Source organism: Panthera pardus, unplaced genomic scaffold (assembly GCF_024362965.1).
Source record: "Panthera pardus isolate Hobbes unplaced genomic scaffold, ASM2436296v1 HiC_scaffold_20, whole genome shotgun sequence".
In the NCBI taxonomy this organism is placed as follows: domain Eukaryota; kingdom Metazoa; phylum Chordata; class Mammalia; order Carnivora; family Felidae; genus Panthera; species Panthera pardus.
Window position 1 is genome coordinate 80,039,868 of NW_026526766.1, and position 20,783 is coordinate 80,060,650.

General features: G+C 50.8%; 1 protein-coding gene across 5 annotated transcripts in view; it reads left to right on the plus strand.

The window, feature by feature from the left end:
• GSN (gelsolin) overlaps positions 1-18,239 on the plus strand; it is a 53,540-nt gene extending 35,301 nt beyond the window's left edge. For all 5 annotated transcript variants that reach the window (XM_019453983.2, XM_019453979.2, XM_019453980.2 and 2 more), the window contains 13 exons: positions 898-1,047; positions 2,224-2,313; positions 4,962-5,094; positions 6,365-6,453; positions 6,641-6,856; positions 8,567-8,700; positions 11,523-11,613; positions 12,868-13,038; positions 13,660-13,834; positions 14,899-15,023; positions 15,234-15,311; positions 17,213-17,273; positions 17,860-18,239. In XM_019453983.2, the coding sequence (XP_019309528.1) occupies positions 898-1,047; positions 2,224-2,313; positions 4,962-5,094; positions 6,365-6,453; positions 6,641-6,856; positions 8,567-8,700; positions 11,523-11,613; positions 12,868-13,038; positions 13,660-13,834; positions 14,899-15,023; positions 15,234-15,311; positions 17,213-17,273; positions 17,860-18,029 (1,683 nt within the window). In that variant the 3' untranslated portion in view covers positions 18,030-18,239. The remainder of the gene's footprint in view (positions 1-897; positions 1,048-2,223; positions 2,314-4,961; positions 5,095-6,364; positions 6,454-6,640; positions 6,857-8,566; positions 8,701-11,522; positions 11,614-12,867; positions 13,039-13,659; positions 13,835-14,898; positions 15,024-15,233; positions 15,312-17,212; positions 17,274-17,859) is intronic.
• The last annotated feature ends 2,544 nt before the right edge of the window (positions 18,240-20,783 follow it).

The window sequence follows — 20,783 nt, forward strand, 5'->3', positions numbered from 1 at the left end:
ATGTCCATGCAAGTGTTGGGAGATACGTTTTGTGTAAGCTTTTTATTAGAGCCTAATAGGTACACAAAAGTGTGTGCGAGTCCTGAGTGCACAGCTCAGTGGGTGTCTCGAAGTGAATACACCGTGTAACCGACACCCAGATTAAGAAACAGAACATCATCAACCCATAGAAGGGCCCTCCTGTGCTCTTCCGGTCCCTTCAATCCCGTGGGTAGCCATCATCCTGAACTCTCTGGAATTACGTGGTTCCAGTAGTTTCTGAACTTTGCGTGCATGGAATCATTCTTTCTTGTGTCCGCTGCCTTTTGATCAACATTCCATTTCTGAGATCTGTCCATATGGCATTTGGTTATAGATGGTTCATTCTCCTTGCTGTGTAAGATTTCACTGGGCTGATGTGCCCCAATAACGCTTTTATTGTTTATGTTTCTGGTCGTTTCTGGTTTGAGGCTCCTGCAGGTTGTGCTCCCCAGAGTGTTCTCGCACAGGCCGTTCGGTGCACACGCAAATGCCCTTCTGTTGGGTGTACCTCTGGGAAAGGTACTGCGGGGTCACAGGATAGCAGTCTGCGGAGCTTTGGTAGCCAAAGCCAAAGGGTTTTCCAAGGCGGTTGTGCCGATTTCCGCTCCCACTGGCAGGCAGACGGGTTTATACACGTTGTAGGTGTAGTTGAACCTGTGAGAAAGCACATATTCCAAGCTGCACACTCACATATCCTGGTGCACACGGATCGCGCCCAGTGTGCCCGGCCGTGCGCCTGGCCGTGCTCCAGCGGCTGCATCGGGGCACGCAGAGAACGAGGTGAGCTTACACACGCCCCGCAGTCTCCTCCGTGTCATTGGGCCGGGCTTAAGTGAAGGCTGGGGCACTGCCTGACACAGGGTCCCCGTCTCACAGGACATCTACCAGTGGTGTGGCTCCAACAGCAACCGATTCGAGAGGCTGAAGGCCACGCAGGTGTCCAAGGGCATCCGGGACAACGAGCGGAGTGGCCGGGCCCGAGTGCATGTGTCGGAGGAGGGCGCTGAGCCCGAGGCGATGCTCCAGGTACCCGTGGCCACATCCCAGGGGTGCGGGGTGGGGCCGAGCATAGAGGCGGGATGCTCATTCTTTCCCCTCCATTGGTTAGGCAGTTGTGAGGTGAATTTGTTTTTCCACTGAGCTGGAACTCGTCGGGAGGTGGGGAAGAGCAACTTCCCTGACAAATCCCAGACTCCCCTGAGAGGTGGGGCTGGAATCCCAGGGCCTGGTGCATGCTGGGGTTGTGAGCCACACCCTCTCGCTGGGAGGGCCAGGTCTTTCCAGGGAGCTGAGGAGGAGGGTGGTGGCGGTGAGAACAATCCCCGTGCTGGAGCCTGATCAGAAAGAGACAACTGACCCAAGCCCCTCTCTCCTCTTCTGATCATTCCTAGTGATTTATGGTCCATTTAGGCAACTGCAGGATGGCTTTGCCAGCCATCGTGCTTTGAGGACGTGTCAATGGAGGCAGAGTTGACCAGGATGAGGAGGAGACCATGAGCTCTGTTCCATGCCTTTTGCTTCCTACTTGTCTGGGGGCATTTGAGTTCCAGTTTTTGGGAAGAGTAGAAGATGATTATCATGGGGAGGAGCCTGGATACCAGCTATGGCTTGGAAGGGGCTGTAGCTGGGGCTGCTGAGTCTGGTGGTGTAGCCCAGACGGAGGAGTAAAAATAGACTGAGAAGTCACAGGGATACAGGTTCAAATTCTGAATTAGCTACCTCATAGCTGTGCGTACAAGTTACCCCATCTCTCTGGACTTCAGCTCCCTCTTCTATAAAATGAGAGCGATAATCTGTGCCTCCTAGCATGGGTGTGGGGATGAAGTGGGATCATTTGAAGGCATGTGGTGGAAGGTGTTTGCCATTCTTAAAGAGCCGGGGAGGAAATGGTAGAATACATTTCTGAAGGACTGTCCTGAGGCGGAGAAGTGGGGTGTTCTCACGGAGCTCCTGCAGACAGGGCAACGGGGAGGGAAGGACTTGCCGGGCAGGTCTGGGTGAGATCCGCACACCAGAGACATAGGAAGAGATACAGGACGTCCTCAGAGGAGGCTCTACCCTAAGTGAAGGGTCCCTGTGGATGCCCGAGTGGTCCTTGCTGGCCGGGAGAGGGAGCTCTCTCAGGAACCCAAGCCCCTCGCTGCGGGAGGGGGCTGCCAGGAGCTCACGGCCACCCTTTCTTCCGTGCCTCATCTCCTACAGGTGCTGGGCCCTAAGCCGACCCTGCCTGCAGGTACAGAGGACACAGCCAAGGAGGATGCAGCCAACCGCAGGCTGGCCAAGCTCTACAAGGTGAGTCTCAGCTGCTCTGTTCCCTGCGTGTGGGGTCAGGACGGGGAAGCAGCTCCTGGCCATGGGACCCTGAGCAAAGCGCCCTCCGTCAGGGGCTCGGCTTCCGCACGTCTCCGGTGGGTGCCCATCTATTCCCTTTGCCTTCCGGCACCAAGAATAAGAGAATTTGATCAACCGTGGACACACTTACGTCCTGCTCTTCTGTGGGGTCTTGGGCAACACATATCCCTTCTCTGGGTCTCAGTTTCCTCATCTGTCAGGTAGGGAGAAGGGCGGTAAGGTCAACTTTGCAGGATTTCTAGGGAGTCCACAGAGAAAACTGGGGGGAAAATGTTTTAGGAAAATACTTGGGAAAATACTATAGAAATGGCCGCACATGCGTGTGTAGTTATTTCATTTAGAATTTGTTTCTTGTGATTTTTTTTTTATATGTATGTATTTTTTATTTTAGAGAAAGAGAGAGAGTTCACATGAGTCGGGGAGAGGGGCAGAGGGAGAGAGAGAGAGAATCCTAAGCAGGCTGCATGCTCAGCACAGAGCTCGACGCAGGGCTCAATCCCACCACCCTGGGATCATGACCTGAACCCAAACCAAGAGTCGGACGCTCCACTGACTGAACCACCCAGGCCCCCCTGTATTTTGTGATTTTTAAAACTCAGGCTGATCTTGAGCTAAGGAACTCTGGCTTCAGGGCAAGAGCTCTGGGGGAAAGCCCAGCCTACACCATGATGCTCATGTGGTGCCCTCAGCTTATTTTGGTAAAAGAACAACAAAATGGGGTGCAGATTCCTATCACCTTCGAAGAATAACCACACTGAGTTTTACTCTGATTATAAAGTAATGTATGTTCATTGAAAAAAGTAGCAATACTCCAGAACATAAAAAGAAATGCAATTCCACTGGTTTAAGATAAGTACCATTTTTAAAATGTTTTAATTATAAAAGTAACAATACTCAAGTTTTTTTTTTTATTAAAATTTTTTTTAACGTTTATTTATTTTTGAGACAGAGAGAGACAGAGCATGAACAGGGGAGGGGCAGAGAGAGAGGGAGACACAGAATCTGAAACAGGCTCCAGGCTCTGAGCTGTCAGCACAGAGCCCGACGAGGGGCTCGAACTCAAGGACCGTGAGATCGTGACCTGAGCCGAAGTCGGACACTTAACCGACCGAGCCACCCAGGCGCCCCTATAATACTCAAGTTTTAAAAAAATCAGCCTCTCCTGCACCCTTTTTAAGGTTACCATGGTTACACGGTGACCGTTTTAGTGAAAGAAAGTCCAGATTACATCTTTTTGTATCTAATTACACACTTTCCCATCTCTATTTGATATAAATGGATCCAAATTATTCATGCTTTCCTGTGACCTTCTTCTTCCCTCTCAGCATGGTCAGGAATATCTTTCTACAACCGAAATCTAGATGCCACTAGATGCCCTAGTGGCTCTGTTGTGTGCTATTTTATGAAGGTTAAGAATTTCAACAGACCCCCTAAGTGATGGATGTTAGGACGTGTCCACCTTTCCTGATTGCAGACGGTCCCTCTTTGTACACTTGTACTGAGAATGGCCTTAGAACAGATTCCCAGACGTGGATTATTGGGTCAAAGCCTGAAGACGAAGTCAGTGATTGAAAATACCAGTTCCAGAGTCAGATCGCCTGGCTTTGAATCCCGGGTCTGCCTTCTAGCTGTGTAGTCACTTAGCCTCCCTGTGTCCTGGTGTCCTTGTGAATAAAATGGGGATATTAGTAGAGGTTTCACAGGGCTGTTAGAAGGATTAAAGGAGTTCTAAAATGACATAATTTATTAAATTATACAGATTGTTCAGAGCAGTGCCTGGCGGGTAGGAAGCACTCAGTAAGGATAGAACATTTGTTCCTTAAGGTTCTGAATAGCATATTACTAAACAGCACTCTGGAAGGGCTCCCGAATTACCCTCACCACGAGTCCGAAAGTACCTGCTTGCCCAGAACTTTGTCAACACGGGGTATTGCCAGTTTTGTCTTTGAGTTTTGGCTAGTGTGGTACACTTTTATGAATTTAGTGAAAAATTTTTATTTTGAAATAAATTTAGGATGTACAGAAGAATTGCAAAGAAAGGATAGAGGGTTCCCACATTCCCTTTAACCAGCGTCTCCTTAACATCTTAACATAACCGGAGAGTTTGTCAAAACTAAGAAATTCACACTGGTTCGGTCCCGTTAACTAAACCATAGACTTTCTTCAGGTTTCCCCCATTTCTCATTCCCGATTCCAATCCGGGATACCTCATTTCATCTGCATCCACATCTTTTATTTCCTTTTGGGTTTGCTTGTTTTCTACTAATGAGATTGACTGTCTCCTCGGCCAGTTATACAATTCTTCTCCCATGCCACCTGCGCGCCTGCGTTTTACATCCCCCCCCCCTTCCCTTCCGTGTGCAGTTTCTATGTTACACGTGGGTGTAGGTTACAGATGTGGTTGTGGCAAAGCAGGATGTGCCTCAGATCTTGGGGACACAAGTCCAGGTGTTACTCTGGGGTGTCATGGGGGGGAGGGGGCAGTTGGGATGTAGACCGACCAGTGTGTCACTGGGGGGCGCCACCTGGGAAGGCCCAAGCGGTGGGAGTCGCTCACGTTCCGGACCTCCTGTCCCTGGTCCCCTCAGGTCTCCAATGGCGCGGGCACCATGTCGGTCTCCCTTGTGGCTGATGAGAACCCCTTCGCCCAGGGGGCTTTGAGGTCAGAGGACTGCTTCATCCTGGACCATGGCAGAGATGGGAAAATCTTTGTCTGGAAAGGTACGGAGGACAGGAAAAGGTTGCTAACCAACTCCCAGCCCCTTGGGTGGGAGGTCCCGTAGCCCTGGCAGGGCAGGGTCTGTGGTGCAGGCACCCTGGGGCATGGTAGGCTCCTGAATGGAAAATGCATCTTGTTCTGAAGCCCTGGCTTTGCGACTGACTTGCCCTGTGATCTTGGGCACTTCACTCACCCTCTCTGGGCCTCCGATTTCCCATTTGGGCTAAAACCAGTGTTTCCCGCACATGTTATAAAACCAGTTCTCTCAGAGGTTAATTGGCATCATGTAAAAAAAAAAAAAAAAGTACAGGTCTGTGGTCAGATAAGTTTATGGGCAACACTGGGTTAAATAATGTCACCAGGCTTGTTTACTGCAGGACTTTCAAGAGCCTTTAACCTGCTAATGTATGTTGGTTGGGGCTTTTCATGAAGGTGATCTGGCTTCTGTTTAGGAAACGCTGTGCTAGGGGACTGATGGTGAGAGGCTCTTGGAAAACATTGGCCCAGATGCTTCTGAGAGGACCCCTCGGCATCTTCCTCCAGTGTTCCGTTAGTCCAGAGGAAGAGGGCAGAAGGGGGAGGGAGGCAATAGGTACACAGAGAAGGGCAGAGAGGGAGAGAGAGACTGAGCACTCAGGGCTGTCGTCATCGTCATTATCATCTGGGCCCCTCAGCCTTGCCAGTAAGAAGGCTGGGAACTGTGGGCTGGCACGTGCTGGCCAGGAGCCGTGCAGGCATGGGGAGGCTCTCCGGGTTGGGGCAGACTTCAGATGGTGGGGAGGGAGGGGGCCCCCGTGGTGGACACGTGGCCTAGGGGAGAGAAGGGGGCTCGAGGGTATGGGGCGGAGGCTACAGAGTTGAAGGGGCAGAGTCTGAGTCGTGGCTTTCCCACTTGCTGTGTGGCCTTGGTCAAGTCACCTGACCTCTCTAAGACCCTGGTTTCCTTATATATAAGTGGGGCATGATAATAATGACCTTTATCACAAACGGCCGTTGTGTGGATTAAACGAACGCAGCTGTGTACATTTCGGAGCACAAAATACACGCTCAGTAAATGGACCAAAACGGTTGTTACCGTGACTGTTGTCAGCCAGGACCCCCAGCTGGAATCCCAGGAGTTCTAGGAGCGGTCATCTCTGGGGGTCTCTGGCCTTGGCTGCCCACAGCCCAAGAGGAATAGGGAGGGAGGTTCACCTGCTGCTTCCCCTGGACTATTGGACATTAGGGCACAGCACTCACCCCGGGCCCCTCACCCCCTCCATCTGCCAACAGGCAAGCAGGCCAACACGGAGGAGAGGAAGGCCGCCCTCAAAACGGCCTCCGACTTCATCTCCAAGATGGACTACCCCAGGCAGACCCAGGTGAGCTAGAGCCAGACAGCACAGTGAGGATGGGTCCATTTTGGGTGGGGAAGGGCCGGGGTGGGGTAGGTGTCCCACCCCAGTGTGCACTGGGTGTCTGAGTCTCCCCCGAGGACCTCTGTTGGGCGGCCCCTGTCCTCCGGGCACCTGAGCCCAGCCACAGCCTGCTCTTCCTTCCCCTCTCCAGGTGTCTGTCCTTCCCGAGGGTGGTGAGACCCCGCTGTTCAAGCAGTTCTTCAAGAACTGGCGGGACCCAGACCAGACGGACGGCCCAGGCTTGACCTACCTCTCCAGCCACATTGCCAACGTGGAGCGCGTGCCCTTCGATGCTGCCACCCTGCACACTTCCACTGCCATGGCGGCCCAGCACGGCATGGATGACGATGGCAGGGGCCAGAAACAGGTGCCTGGGGGCGGGGCGTGGGGGAGGGCGTCCAGGCCCCTTCCGTGCTCCCTCCTGGGCACTTCTAGCTCATGCGTTGCCTCCTGCTCTCCTGAGGACGTTTCTCTGTGAGGTTTGGACCCTGGTTTTGGTGGATGGGATTCTTTTGCCTTGGTTCATTTTCATAGCCAACATACCCTAAGCACCTGCCGTTTGCCCGGCCCCGTACCATGTGTCTCGTACCTTACCCTGCCAGCGAGGAGTGCCTGGTCTAAGCACAGCCATAGCTAATTGTGGAAGATTGGAAGCCAGCACACAGATTATGGGAACAGAGGAAGGACAAGGGGGGCAGGGTGGTTGCAGAGAAGGGGACCCTTCGGTTGGGCCTCAGAGGATAAGTAGAAGTTTGCTGCCAGAGGGGAAGAATGGTGGGTATTCCAGGCAGGAAACTGCCCCCAAGAGCCCGGGGCTTGACTGCTTTCTCGAGGAGGGACCTTGAATGCCAGGTCCAAGGATGTGGACTTGATCCTGTAACCAGTGGGTGCTAGTGAGGGTTTTTTCTTTTTTTTGCTTCGAAAGCAGAAATGTGACAAGCTCAGTTCTGTGCTTTTGAAACTTGCTGTGAAAATAGATTCGAGGTGGGAAAAATGAAGGTTGAGACGCCATGAGGAGACTGTTGTAATAGTTTAGGTGAGAGAAGACAGCCTTGACCCCAGGAAGGTCACAGTGAAAAGATGGAGAGGTGGGGGCTGGAGTCCTGAGATGTTTATGAAGTAGAGTCTGCTGCAGGCAACCGTTGTTCTGCATGATAGAAACAGCAGAAGTGTTCATTTTTACTTATTATCGTTTTTGTCATTGGTATTATTATTACTTGTTCATTCATTCATTCCTCCAGTGGGGAAGGAAAGACACAGTGGACATGTTCAGGGTGGGCAGTATGGAAACAGCTCCAGCAGCCTGGCTGTGTGACCTCAGATGAGTCACTTAACCTCTTTGAGCCTCACTTTCCTTGCCTGTAAAATGGGACTTAATCCCACTCCTTCGCCTGGAATTTTCAAGGTCGGGAGGTTCTTCTTGGTCTTGGAGGGCTCAGTGTCTCTGCAACACCACCAGGTGGCGCTGCAGGGCCTCATGCCGGCTTGGAAAAACTGTCACTGGAGCTCTGCTAAGAGATCATTCAGAGGTCACCCAGGGATGGCCCTGCTTCTGGAGTGATCTGTAAAATCCAGATGACTCAATAATCATACAGTGAACGGTATTATTAGCAATGACAACGATAACAGTTCTGATAATAAGAGTGGCTGCCGTCTGCACGGCCATCACCCTGTGCCGGGCACTGTGCAAGATTTTCATGAATAAACTCACCTGATCCTTGCGACACCTCCAGGCAGGCACTCGCAGTGTTACGCTCAGTAAAAGCACATTCTGAATACCACCGTGCAGCTACCGGTCCCTGTGCTGATCGCTCTGGTTGGTGGGGGGTGGGGGGAGAACTACGGGGTCAGGTGGGGGTATGGTATAGGGATCCAGGGCAAGAGACCTGGGGGTTTGAATCCTAGCGGGTCAGGGATTGGGGCAAATTATTTAACTTTCAGTCTGAGCCCAAGTGGAGCCACGTATAAAAAGCTCATCCCGTAGTGTAACCGTGACCTGTCACCACGGTTTCCCCACTGGCCTGAGTTGGGGGGTGGGGATGCCACTCCGTGTCTGAGCCCAGCCTTGCCTTGGCAGATCTGGAGAATTGAAGGCTCCAACAAAGTGCCTGTGGACCCCGCCACGTACGGGCAGTTCTACGGTGGGGACAGCTACATCATTCTGTACAACTACCGTCATGGTGGCCGGCAGGGACAGATCATCTACAACTGGTGAGGCTGTGGGCCATTGCTATGGGCAGAGTGTGGGGGTCACTGACTGGGCCCTGGACACAGCGTGGGGCTGAGAGGGCTGAGGGAAGCCTGAGCCTGTGTGGGCCACGCTGTTAGGAGAGGCTCTCTGTAGGGCAACACCACTTGTCTTATTTCTTGAAACAGCTTTTAAACTATTGTTCCAGAAATACTACATGTTCATTGTAGGAGATGCAGTGAATATGGAGAAAATCTCTCCCACAATTCCACATTAAGTACTGTAATGTATTTTCTAATTAAAAATTATTTTAATTCCTTTAAAATGGGTAACACATTCACATAATTCAAAATCAAGACAGAATAACGAGGTATCTATTGAGAAATCTTGTTCCCACCCCCCTTCACCCCATTCTCCAACCTCTGCCCCTCCATGAGTAACTGTTTCCATTAGTTTCTTATATATTCTTCCAGTAATTGTTCATGCAAATATGACTGTATTCTTAGTTTCCTCCCTTCCTCACTCAAAGGATAGCATACTGTGTATACGGTCCTGCACTTTGCTTTTTTTGTTTAATACTTCCTGGGGATCAATCTATGTCGGCACATAGAATGCTTCCTTGCCTTTTTTTTTTTCTACAGCTGCATAATATTCCACTGTGTGGCTACACTGTAGCCTGTTTAACAAATTCCCTGCTAATGCACACTTGGATTGCTTCCGGTCTTTTGCTATTCCCAGTATTGCTGTGATTAGTGACCTTAAACAAGCATCATTTTAAACGTGTAGGGAGGGGCGCCTGGGTGGCTCAGTCAGTTGGGCGTCCGACCTCAGCTCAGGTCACGATCTCACGGCTTGTGAGTTCAAGCCCTGCACCGGGCTGTGTGGTGATGGCTCAGAGCCTGGAGCCTGCTTCGGATTCTGTGACTCGCTTTCTCGGCCCCTCCTCCATCTGTGCATGCCCTCTCTCTCTCTGTCTCTGTCTCTGTCTTTCTCTTTCTCTCTCAAAAATAAACATTAAAAAAACAAATAAATATGTAGAGAAATGTCTGTAGGGTAGGCTCCCAGAAGTGGGATTGCTGGATCAAAGAGTAAATGTGCTCGTCATTGTGATACGTGGTGCCCATTTTCCCTAGATGGGCTTTGTAGCATTTTGTGTTCCTAACAGCAACGAGCAAGACAGCCTCACTGATGGACTGTGTTCTCAAACTTTTGGGTGTTTATCTCCCTTATCGTTTACAAAATGGTATCTCAGTAGATTTAAAACAAATTTTTTTAAGTTTTTTAAAAAAAATGTTTATTTTTGGGAGAGAGAGCGTGAGCAGTGCAGGGACAGAAAGAGAGGGGGACAGAGGATCCGAAGCGGGCTCTGTGCTGACAGCAGTGAGCCTGATGTGGGGCTCAAACCCACGAACCATGAGATAGTGACGTGAGCCAAAGCTGGACACTCAACCGACTGAGCCACCCAGCTGCCCCATCAGTATATTTTTAACTTGTATTTCTCTTACTGTACGGTCTCAAAACTTCTTGGTGATTGTTGGATTTCTTCCTCTTTAAGCTTTTTGTTTTGAAATAATTTTGGGTTTCCCAAAATGTTGCAAATATGGTACAGACAGTTCCATGAACCTATTACACATGTCCCTCGATTACTTAGCCATAGCACAATGATCCAAACTAGGAAATTAACATTGGTACATTTCTATTTACCAATCTGTAGACCTTATTTTGATTTCACCAGTTGCCCCACCAACGTCCGTTTTCTGGTCTAGGATCTAACTCAGGATCCCACCTGGCACTTAGCCATCGTGACTTGTTCGTGGCATTTAATCACCATGTCTCAATCTGTGACAGCTCCTCAGTCTTCACTTCTCTTTCATAACCTTAACTGCTTTGGGAGAGTGCCGGTCAGTTATTTTGCAGAATGCCTCTCAATTCGACAACTTCAGACTTTTAAAAGCAGCTTAAAGGAGGGGCGCCTGGGTGGCTCAGTCGAGTAAGTGGTCTGACTCTTGATTTCGGCTCAGGTCATGATCTCAGGGTCGTGAGATTGAGCCCCGAGTTGGGCTCTGGGCGTGGAGTCTGTTTAAGATTCTCTCTCTCTTTCTCTCCCTGCATCTCTCCTCCTCAATCACATGTGCACTCTCTCTCTAAAAACAAAACAAAACAAGGCAGCTTAAAGAAAAAATTTTTTTTGACTAGGTAACACATACACATGGTACAAAATTCAGAAGGCATTTTTTGAAAATGATGGCTGCGTCACACATTGATTTATCATATTTTGCTTGCTTATACAGATAACACATGTCAGTTGCAGGAAATTGGGACAGTGTAGGAAGAGATGGGTCAGAAAACCAAAGCCGCCTTCCCTAATCTCCCTTCTCAGGGCAATCACCACGGGCCTTTTGGAGGACATCTGCACAGACCTCTCTGTGCAGATTCACATGAGGCTAAGTACCGATGTCTTTTCCTGCAAATGGGCTCGTGTTGCACTCTGACCTGCCTCTCCCCCCATGAGAATTGTCCCGGCCGCCTTTCTACATCTTGGCCTCTCAGAGCACCTTCTCTTGTGGCTGCCCAGCCCGGGATGAACCAGCCGGTCCCCGTGGGGCACATTTAGGATAAGGAAGACCATTGCCTTTGCTCAGGTCTCAGAAGAAGGCAAAGTGCTGAGCTGGGGGGCGTGGCACGTTGGTTTGGTTCCTGGCACTGGTTGCTCGTGAGAAAATCCCTTTCCCTCTCAGTTCCATTACCTGTAATGTGGAGATTTGTGGGTTTCTCAGGCCCAGGGCAAAGGAGACACTCTGGGTTCTGTGCAAACCTCGGTGCCGAGCATCACTTCCTCTTCCAGGCAGGGCGCCCAGTCCACGCAGGATGAGGTCGCTGCGTCTGCCATCCTGACCGCCCAGCTGGATGAGGAGCTAGGAGGGACCCCTGTCCAGGTGAGGCCAGCCCAGTGTCCCACTGGGCCACACCCTGCATCTTGTCCATCTGGTCACTCCTCTCTCTGACTGTCCATCCTCCCATCCCGCAAACATTTACGTGGGGCTCCCCGTGTGCCCGACAGCGTCCGCAGCCGTGAACACGCAGGTTCCGCCCCTCTGCTGATGCAGTTTATGGTCTTGGGGGGAGAAAGATGCTCGGCAGACATTCAGGCAAATGCGACATGGAGACGGTAGCGGTCGAGACAGTGTGGCAGCACAGTCGGAGGGGGGATGTAGAGCCGGCCTTGAATCCTGTCTCACCTCTGGGCGACCATGGACAGGTTGCTCAGCCTCTCTATGCCTGTGTATTCTCTGAGTATCCTCTCTCTGCCACAGGATTGCCGTGTGTACGAGGAGTTCATGTTAGTAAAGCATTTAGAGCCATGCCTGGCCCATAATAGCCCCCTTACACGTATATGTTAAGTGTAAGAACGTAGAGATCCCAGGCAGGATCTAACTGGATTAGACAAGGACCTCCTTCGGAAGATACTTTTCTGTTGGGACCTGACGGGCGAGAAAGATTTGGGCAGGCACATTTCAGGCAGAGGGAAGGATATATGCAAAGGCCCTGAGGTGGGAGGGAGCATTGAGTGTTAGAACAAAGGACGGAGTGCCATGATAGAAATCTGGAGAGGTGCTCGGAGGGGCCAGACCACCGGAAGCCATAGTGAGGAATTTGACCTTAACCCTGGAAACAAGGGGATATGGCTACATAATAAATGTGATATGAAGGGATTTATGGGTTTAAAAGGTTGCTCTGGCTATGCAAGAGGGGTCTCTCCGTATCTAGAAGGCTCTATTCTCATCACTCTGCCGTCTTTCCTGCCCTGGACTGACGTCACCATTCTGGAAGAATGTCCACGAACAACCCATGTGCTTCCATTTAAGGGAACATTTGCAAACATGGGTTCTCTTGGTTCTTGGACTAGAGTCAGGGTCAGCAAGGCAGGTCCTCATGGGAGGGGAGAGCAGCTGAGGCAGTGCCCGGGGGACCTGCGGCCATGGGGCCGTCTCCGGCTTTCCTGGAGCTCCCGTTTCTCTGCCCAGACCCTGTGTGCTGCAGGGCCATGCTTCATCCCGCAGCAGACACCAGCGTGATGGCCTTGTCTGGGGCAGGGGCCCAGGCCAGGGTGGCTGGGGTAGGGGTTGAACACAGAAGCACTGTCGCCCCCACCCTCCTTTCTTGACTTTGCTCTCGTATCTCGCTGCCAGAGCCGCGTGGTCCAAGGCAAGGAGCCCGCCCACCTCATGAGCCTGTTTGGCGGAAAGCCCATGATCATCTACAAGGGCGGCACCTCCCGTGAGGGTGGGCAGACGGCCCCTGCCAGTACCCGCCTCTTCCAGGTCCGGGCCAGCAGCTCTGGAGCCACAAGAGCCGTTGAGGTAATGCCCTGGCCCTGGACCTCCGGAAGGTTTCGCCTACTTGAAACCCCCCGGACTCGATGGGCAGATCTCCGGGCACAGGACTGGGTGGGGTGGGGGCAGGAGTTAAGAGGCATCTTATTGCACCTTCCCTGCCCTGGGAAGCAGAATTGTATGTCTCAGACTTCCTCTTGTTTCAAGGATGCCCGGAGCCCCTTGCATACCTGCCATAATGGGAAGCTCACTACCTAACAGTCCATTCTTCACCATCTGGACACTTCCTGATTGTATTCCAGATGGCTCCTATCCCTTTTATGATGGAAGGTGCAGACCTGAAGGTGCAGGATGGTCTGAACAGCCTAGAGGAGAATGGGGCTATCTCACCTCCTTTGTGCGGGGCACTCAACTTCTGTTAATGTGGCCCAGAATTCTGGAATTACCTTGACGAGCCACAGTGCATTAGTGAATCATGGGAGTGAATCAACTAAGCCCCTCCTTGTCCAATGCGCCCTCAGTTGTGATGGGTATATTCTTCCAAGGGTCCACCTAAGAGCTGGTCCTGCTGCAGGGTCTCCTGGGAAGTAAGGAGGGGACTGAGGACTTTTTGTCTGGTTTCTGATTAATCGGACTCTGCCTTCCCAGATAATTCCTAAAGCTGGTGCACTGAACTCCAATGATGCCTTTGTCCTGAAAACCCCCTCGGCCGCCTACCTGTGGGTGGGGGCAGGAGCCAGCGACGCAGAGAAGACAGGAGCCCAGGAGCTGCTCAGGGTACTTCGGGCCCAACCTGTGCAGGTGGCAGAAGGCAGCGAGCCAGGTAGGAGCTGGGGGCATCGGGGCCTGTTGCTTGCTGAGGACTGTGGCTGTTAGATCTCCCTCCCTTCTTTCTGCTTTTGGGGGGGGGGCTCCTTACTCCTGCCTTTCTCCATACCTGTCCCCTTTTGTGTGTTCAACAAAAGCAGGTTGGCTTAAAGTGAGGGCTATGGTCAGTGAGAGGGAGGCCCTCCAGGAGTTAAGGGAAAGCAGAGCTCAGTCTGGGCTGGGACATTCGGGGAAGGCTGCTGGAGGAGGTGGTCACTTGCGAGGAGGCCTTGAAAAACAGGCAGAGTAACAGCCTCATGGGGGCAGAGTCTCTCCTAACCTTTAGAATTTCTGTGGACAGAAATGCCAAAGCCTGCTCTGTTTTTTAGAATACAGGTAGGAACATCTTTATGCCAGCCCTCACTCAGTCTTTCTGCTATGCCTTTGAGTCTATGCCTTCCCGCCTGATGCTTAGTAGAAATGGGGAAGAGTAGCTGTGCTTTCCAAGATGATGGACATATTCATACCCGCCATGTCCAATTTGGTGGCCACTAGTCACATGTGGCTAATGAGCACTTGAAATACGAATGCTGGGAATTAATGAGACCGAGGAACTGAATGCTTAATTGTTTTGCATTTTAGTGAACTTAAATAGCCACATGTGGACAAAGCAGGTGTCGTGGAAAGAATAGGGGGATTAGAGTCAGATAAGATTTGTATCCTGCCTTTACTCCTTGTTAGCTGTGTGATGTTGGGTGAGTTGCTTAACCTCTCTGAGCCGCAGTTACTTGTTTGTGGAGTGGGAATAATTATCCCCATCCTGCAGTGCTGTCGTCATTCCTGGCTGTGTGTCGTGCCAAGTGTGCCCTCTCTGGGCCCCTGTTTCATCACCTTGAAATTCCCTCAGGCCCCTTCCCTGTTGCCCCCCCCCCCACCCCCCGTCCCCACCGGGATTTGAAGGCAGAGGGTGGATTGAGAGCAGTCAGCCGTGCTAGGGCAGGGTTTACCGTGGGGTCTGATGAGGAGGGCTGGCGGGAGGCGGTATCTGTTGGCAACTGGCGCGGCCTCCCCCCCTCACAGACAGCTTCTGGGAGGCGCTGGGCGGGAAGGCCGCCTACCGCACGTCCCCGCGACTGAAGGACAAGAAGATGGACGCCCACCCTCCTCGCCTCTTTGCCTGCTCCAACAAGATCGGCCGTTTTGTGGTGAGCCCCGGCGGAGGTCTCTGCCTCTGCTTACCCACTGGGAGGCGGGCTTGCAAGGCGTGTGGCGTCAGCAGCAGGGCAGGGAGAAGCCCTTGACGCAGGGCAGGGAGGAAGGATCCCCTGCCGGCTGGAGCACAGTGAGCCCGCCCAGGGGAAGGAAGACCTCTGGATCACCGGTGTGCTTTCGTTAACCCTTCTGTTCCTTCCCAGATCGAAGAGGTTCCTGGCGAGCTTATGCAGGAAGACCTGGCCACAGATGACGTCATGCTCCTGGACACCTGGGACCAGGTGGGTGGAGGACAGAAGGCGTAGGCTGTTTGGGATGAGGGAGGTGCTAGACTGCAGCTCTTAGATCAGCTGCCAGAAGGGCTTAAAAGAGCCAGATGTTGCTGGAAAGGTCCCTGAGGTGTTGCGAGGCACTTTCCCTTTCTGGGCCTCCATTTCCCCATCTGCAAAATGGGAGTGATGGGACCTACCTTGCCTAATTCTACGAGGTGAGGTGTAGATAAGATCACCTTGCACACTGTGAAGCACCATATAGATGCAAATCGGATGGCCAGCGTTCTCTCCCGGGCCTTAGGGCAGTGTGAACTCCTCCCTTAAATCTATTGGTAGAGAAACTTGAACTTAGCATATCATATGCGGGCATAAACGGTCTACAGAGGGTCACCTGGGCGTTTCGAAGGGCATCTCCTTCTGTTTTAGAGGGCTCTGAGCTCTCTCTGCTTCACCTCCTGGGGAAGGCTGTTGTGTAGGACTGGTAGCAATGGTGGTGCCATTCCTTCAGTCGACCAGTATTAACTGAGCACCTGCTTTGTGCCAGACACTGCTCTAGATGCTAGGAACAGAGCAGTAAATAAAGTAGACATTCCCCTGCCCTCACAGGGCTTCACATTCTCTCGGGGGATGGCAGTCGATAACCCTTCCTGTCAGAGTTATCAAAATTACAGATGGCAGCCACAAAGACATAAGGCTCCCCTCTGTCTCTTCTTCTTGGGATGCCCAGTTGGAAGATCAGTACCAGAATGTTTGCAGCTTGAGCCGTCCAGCTGCTGTCGTCGATTGCTCCTCTGGCCACCTAATCTATTCGTTCATCCATTTCTTCATTCACTCAGCCCACATTTACTACACACCAGTGTCTTCCAGGAAAAATGCTGGAATCCTACGATGAGCAAAGTAGACACAGTACCTGCCGTGAAGGGGCTTCTAGTTTAGCAGGGAACACGTTTGTAAATAAGTAAGAGAAAGACTGGTATTTTATTATCTGGTATCATCTTATCAATGACAGGGGCTCTTTAAAATATTAAAAAAAAATTTTTTTTTAACAGTTACTCATTTTCAAGAGAGGGACAGAGTGCAAGCAGGGGAGGGGCAGAGAGAGAGGGAGACATAGAATCGGAAGCAGCCTCCAGGCCCTGAGCTGTCAGCACAGAGCCTGATGTGGGACTCAAACCCATGAACCATGAGATCGTGACCTGAGCTGAAGTCGACGCTTAACCGGCTGAGCCACCCGGCGCCCCTTTAAGATATCTTAGATACACCTAAAAATTGTCGTATTACACAACTTGTATTAAGGCTCACAACGGTGGTAGTGGTGGTAACTTGTTTTTATTCCAAGCTTTAGACCCGTGCGGCCCAGAGCACACTCAGTGCCTGTTTGGTATGAGCATATGTTTGGCTGCTCATTGGTTGAGCAAACAAATGCCAGAGAGGGATAATTCATGAACTTCTAGAGAAGGATCTCAAATTCATTGGTTGAGCAATGTTAGCGAGTGAGGGGGCTGGGGTGGGGGGACACGGCGTGGCGGGTCCTGAGGCAAACTGGAAATGCCGGTCTAAATCGGCGGTGGGGGCGGGGGTGCTGCCACTCAGCCTCATCCACATGAGCGTGAAGGCCCGTGGTCGCCAGATCCTCCAAGTTTTCAAGAGAACGCGGGATTCTAGATTTTAACGTAAGCTGGTAACTAAACTTGGCTACACGGGCATTATAGACCAAGCTGTGGTGGTGGGTGGGTCAAGAAAGCGTGTATGAAGGTCACCAGTTTGCAAGCTCTGTTCCAAGTCCTTCCAGTCCTGGTCTGTGGGCCGTGTCCGGTCCCGGCTGGGGCCCAGGAGCCTCCCCATTCTTCTCCAGCGGTGCGTGTGGGCAGCGCCCTCACGTACACTTTTCATTTCACGCCTCACTCCAGGTCTTTGTCTGGGTTGGAAAGGATTCTCAAGAAGAGGAAAAGACAGAAGCCCTGAGCTCTGGTGAGGACCACGTGTGCCTGTGGGGCTCTTTCCTGCGGTGCAGTGGCAACAGCTTCCCGCATGGGTCTGGGAGTTCGTGACAGCGGGGTGGCACTTCCTCATCCGTGGTCAGCCCCTCGGGAGCCCTGCCTGGGGCACTGGAAGAGCAGATCAGCTCCTACAGAAAGCTTCAGGTCATGCCAGGGAAAGGCTACGTTAAGTTTGCCCAAGGACCAAACTTGTCAGGGTTTGGATGTCGGAAAGCAGATCTCTGGTAGCTGACCAGATCTGACTTGGGACGCAGAACCCTCAAGCTGGTTTGTTAATATCTTCCAATAGGGGAGAGCAAGAGAGCAAAGTGATACAAACTTTGTGAAGCAGGGAGTTAAACCATGACCCCGGGCCCTTCCTGCGTTCCTGGGCAGGGTGGTCGGGGAGCCATGTGCGGTCATTGCTAAGGGATGCTAGCGTCTAGTGCAGGGACTGGCCATCAGAGACACTAGGACCAAAAGCCATCGTAGGCAGCTTCTGCCCTGAATCACCTCTCTCTGGTGAAGGACGCACGAAGCATTCCTAGGGTTTTCTTTTCCTGCATGTGTGTCTGCAGCTAAGCGGTATATTGAGACGGACCCAGCTAATCGCGACAGGAGGACCCCCATCACCGTCGTGAAGCAAGGCTTTGAACCTCCCTCCTTCGTGGGCTGGTTCCTCGGCTGGGATGACAGCTACTGGTCTGTGGATCCCTTGGACAGGGCCATGGCTGAGCTGGCTGCCTGAGGACAGGCAGGCCCCACCCCTGTCACTGGTCAGTGCCTTTTTATAACAGTCCATCCTTCAGAGACCTTACAGAGAGCAGGGCCACTCTGGTGTGTGTTTTTTTACAGTAGCCAAAAACAGCCATGCAGAAATTCAGGGTCCTTGCACAATTGTCTCAAGTATCTGTCCTTTTGGAAATTGAATCCAATAAAAGCTTTTTGAAGTGTGTTAGCCTGTCGTGGCTCAATATGTCTCGGTAATTATTCTGGGAATTCCCAGGGAGGGGCCTGGCATGTGCCTGTGAGCCGGTGGCTAAGCTTCCTTCACTCTCTGTGAATCCTGGACCACCGAGAAGCAGGTGCCAGGATGAGGTGGGATGCACCCAGGTGGCCCCAGGGGAACTGCCTGTGTGAAAGGAAATCGGGAGGGAACCAGGGAACTGAGGGAGCTGCTGGACTGAGGTGCACGTCTGACCCCAAGTGAAGGAGAAGAGGGAGAAGGTTGGGCGGAAGCCGTCCCAGATGGCCGTGCCGTCCAGGAAAGTTTGGCAAAGCTTTCAGGGAATGCTTGAACCAAAGTAAAAAAAATAAAAAATGAAAATAAAAAAACTCTTTCTTAATGGTATGTGGTATGGTCCCAGTTTTCTTATTTTGTTATTTTTTAAATTATATGTATATATTTTAATTTACATCCAAGTTAGTATATAGTGCAACAATGATTTCAGGCATAGATTCCTTAGTGCCCCTTACCCACTTAGCCCATCCCCCCCTCCCACAACCCCTCCAGTAACCCTCGGTTTGTTCTCCATATTTATGAGTCACGTAATATATATGTCTCCCTCCCTGTTTTTGTATTATTTTTGTTTCCCTTCCCTTATGTTCATCTGTTCTGTGTCTTAAAGTCCTCATAGGAGCGAAGTCATATGATATTTGTCTTTCTTTGACTCATTCCGCTGAGCATAATACCCTCCAGTTCCATCCACGTAGTTGCAAATGGCAAGGTTTCATTCTTTTTGATTGCCGAGTAATACTCCATTGTATATATGCCACATCCTCTTTATTCATCCATCGATGGACATTTGGGCTCTTTCCATACTTTGGCTATTGTTCATAGTGCTGCTATAAACATGGGGGTGCATGTGTCCCTTTGAAAGAGCACACCAGTATCCCTTGGATAAATGCCTAGTAGTGCAGTTGCCGGGTCGTAGGGTAGTTCTATTTTTAATTTTTTGAGGAGCCTCCATAGTGTTTTCCAGAGTGGCTGCACCAGTTTGCATTCCCACCAACAATGCAAAAGAGATCCCCTTTCTCCGCATCCTCGCCAGCATCTGTTGTTGCCTGAGTTGTTAATGTTAGCCATTCTGACAGATGTGAGGTGGTATCTCATTGTGGTTTTGATTTGTATTTCCCTGATGATGAGTGATGTGGAGCATTTTTTCATGTGTCGGTTGGCCACCTGGATGTCTTCTTTGGAGAAGTGTCTATTCATGTCTTTTGCCCATTTCTTCACTGGATTATTTGGTTTTTGGGTGTTGAGTTTGATAGTTCTTTATAGATTTTGGATACTAATCCTTTATCTGATACGTCATCTGCAGATATCTTCTCCCATTCTGTCGGTTGCCTTTTAGTTTTGCCGATTGTTTCTTTTGCTGTGCGGAAGCTTTTTATCTTGACGAGGTCCCAATAGTTCATTTTTGCTTTGGTTTCCCTTGCCTCCAGAGACGTGTTGAGTAAGAAGTTGCTGTGGCCAAGGTCACAGAGGTTTTTGCCTGCTTTCTCCTTGAGGATTTTGATGGCTTCCTGTCTTACATTGAGGTCTTTCATCCATTTTGAGTTTATTTTGGGGTATGGTGTAAGAAAGTGGTCCAGGTTCATTCTTCTGCATGTTGCTGTTGAGTTTTCCCAACACCACGTGCTGAAGACTGTCTTTATTCCATTGGATATTCTTTCCTGCTTTGTCAAAGATTAGTTGGCCATCCATTTGTGGGTCCATTTCTGGGTTTGCTATTCTGTTCCATTGATCTGAGTGTCTGTGTTTGTGCGAGTACCATACTGTCTTAATGATTACAGCTTTGTAACACAGCTTGAAGTCTGGGATTGTGATGCTTCCAGCTTTGGTTTTCTTTTTCAAGATTTCTTTGGCTATTCGGGGTCTTTTCTGGTTCCATACAAATTTTAGGATTGTTTGTTCTAGCTCTGTGAAGAATGCTGGTGTTACTTTGATAGGGATTGCGTTGAATACGTAGATTGCTTTGGGTAGTATCGACATTTTAACAATATTTGTTCTTCCTCTCCAGGAGCATGGAATCTTTTTCGATTTCTTTGTGTCTTCTTCAATTTCTTTCATAAACTTTCTATAGTTTTCAGTGTATGGGTTTTTCACCTCTTTGGTTAGATTTATTCCTAGGTATTTTCTGGTTTTTGGTGTATTTTTTATCATGGTAAACGATGCATAATAATCATTTTGACTATTTCTAAGCGGCATGCAGTGTCATTACATACATTTACAGTGTTGTGGAGTCAGCACCATTTATTCATTTTGAGAGAGAGAGAAAGTGCCAGCAGGGGAGGGGCAGAGAGACAAAGAGGGAGAGAACCCCAAGCAGGCTCAGCGCTGTCAGCGCAGAGCCCAGTGGGAGCTCGAACTCATGAACCGTGAGATCATGACCTGAGCCGAAAGCAAGAGACGGACGCCTAACCGACTGAGCCACCCGGGGCCCCTTTGCTCCTTGTAACCTTTATTTGACTTTCTGTCTCTATGGATTTGCCTTTTCTC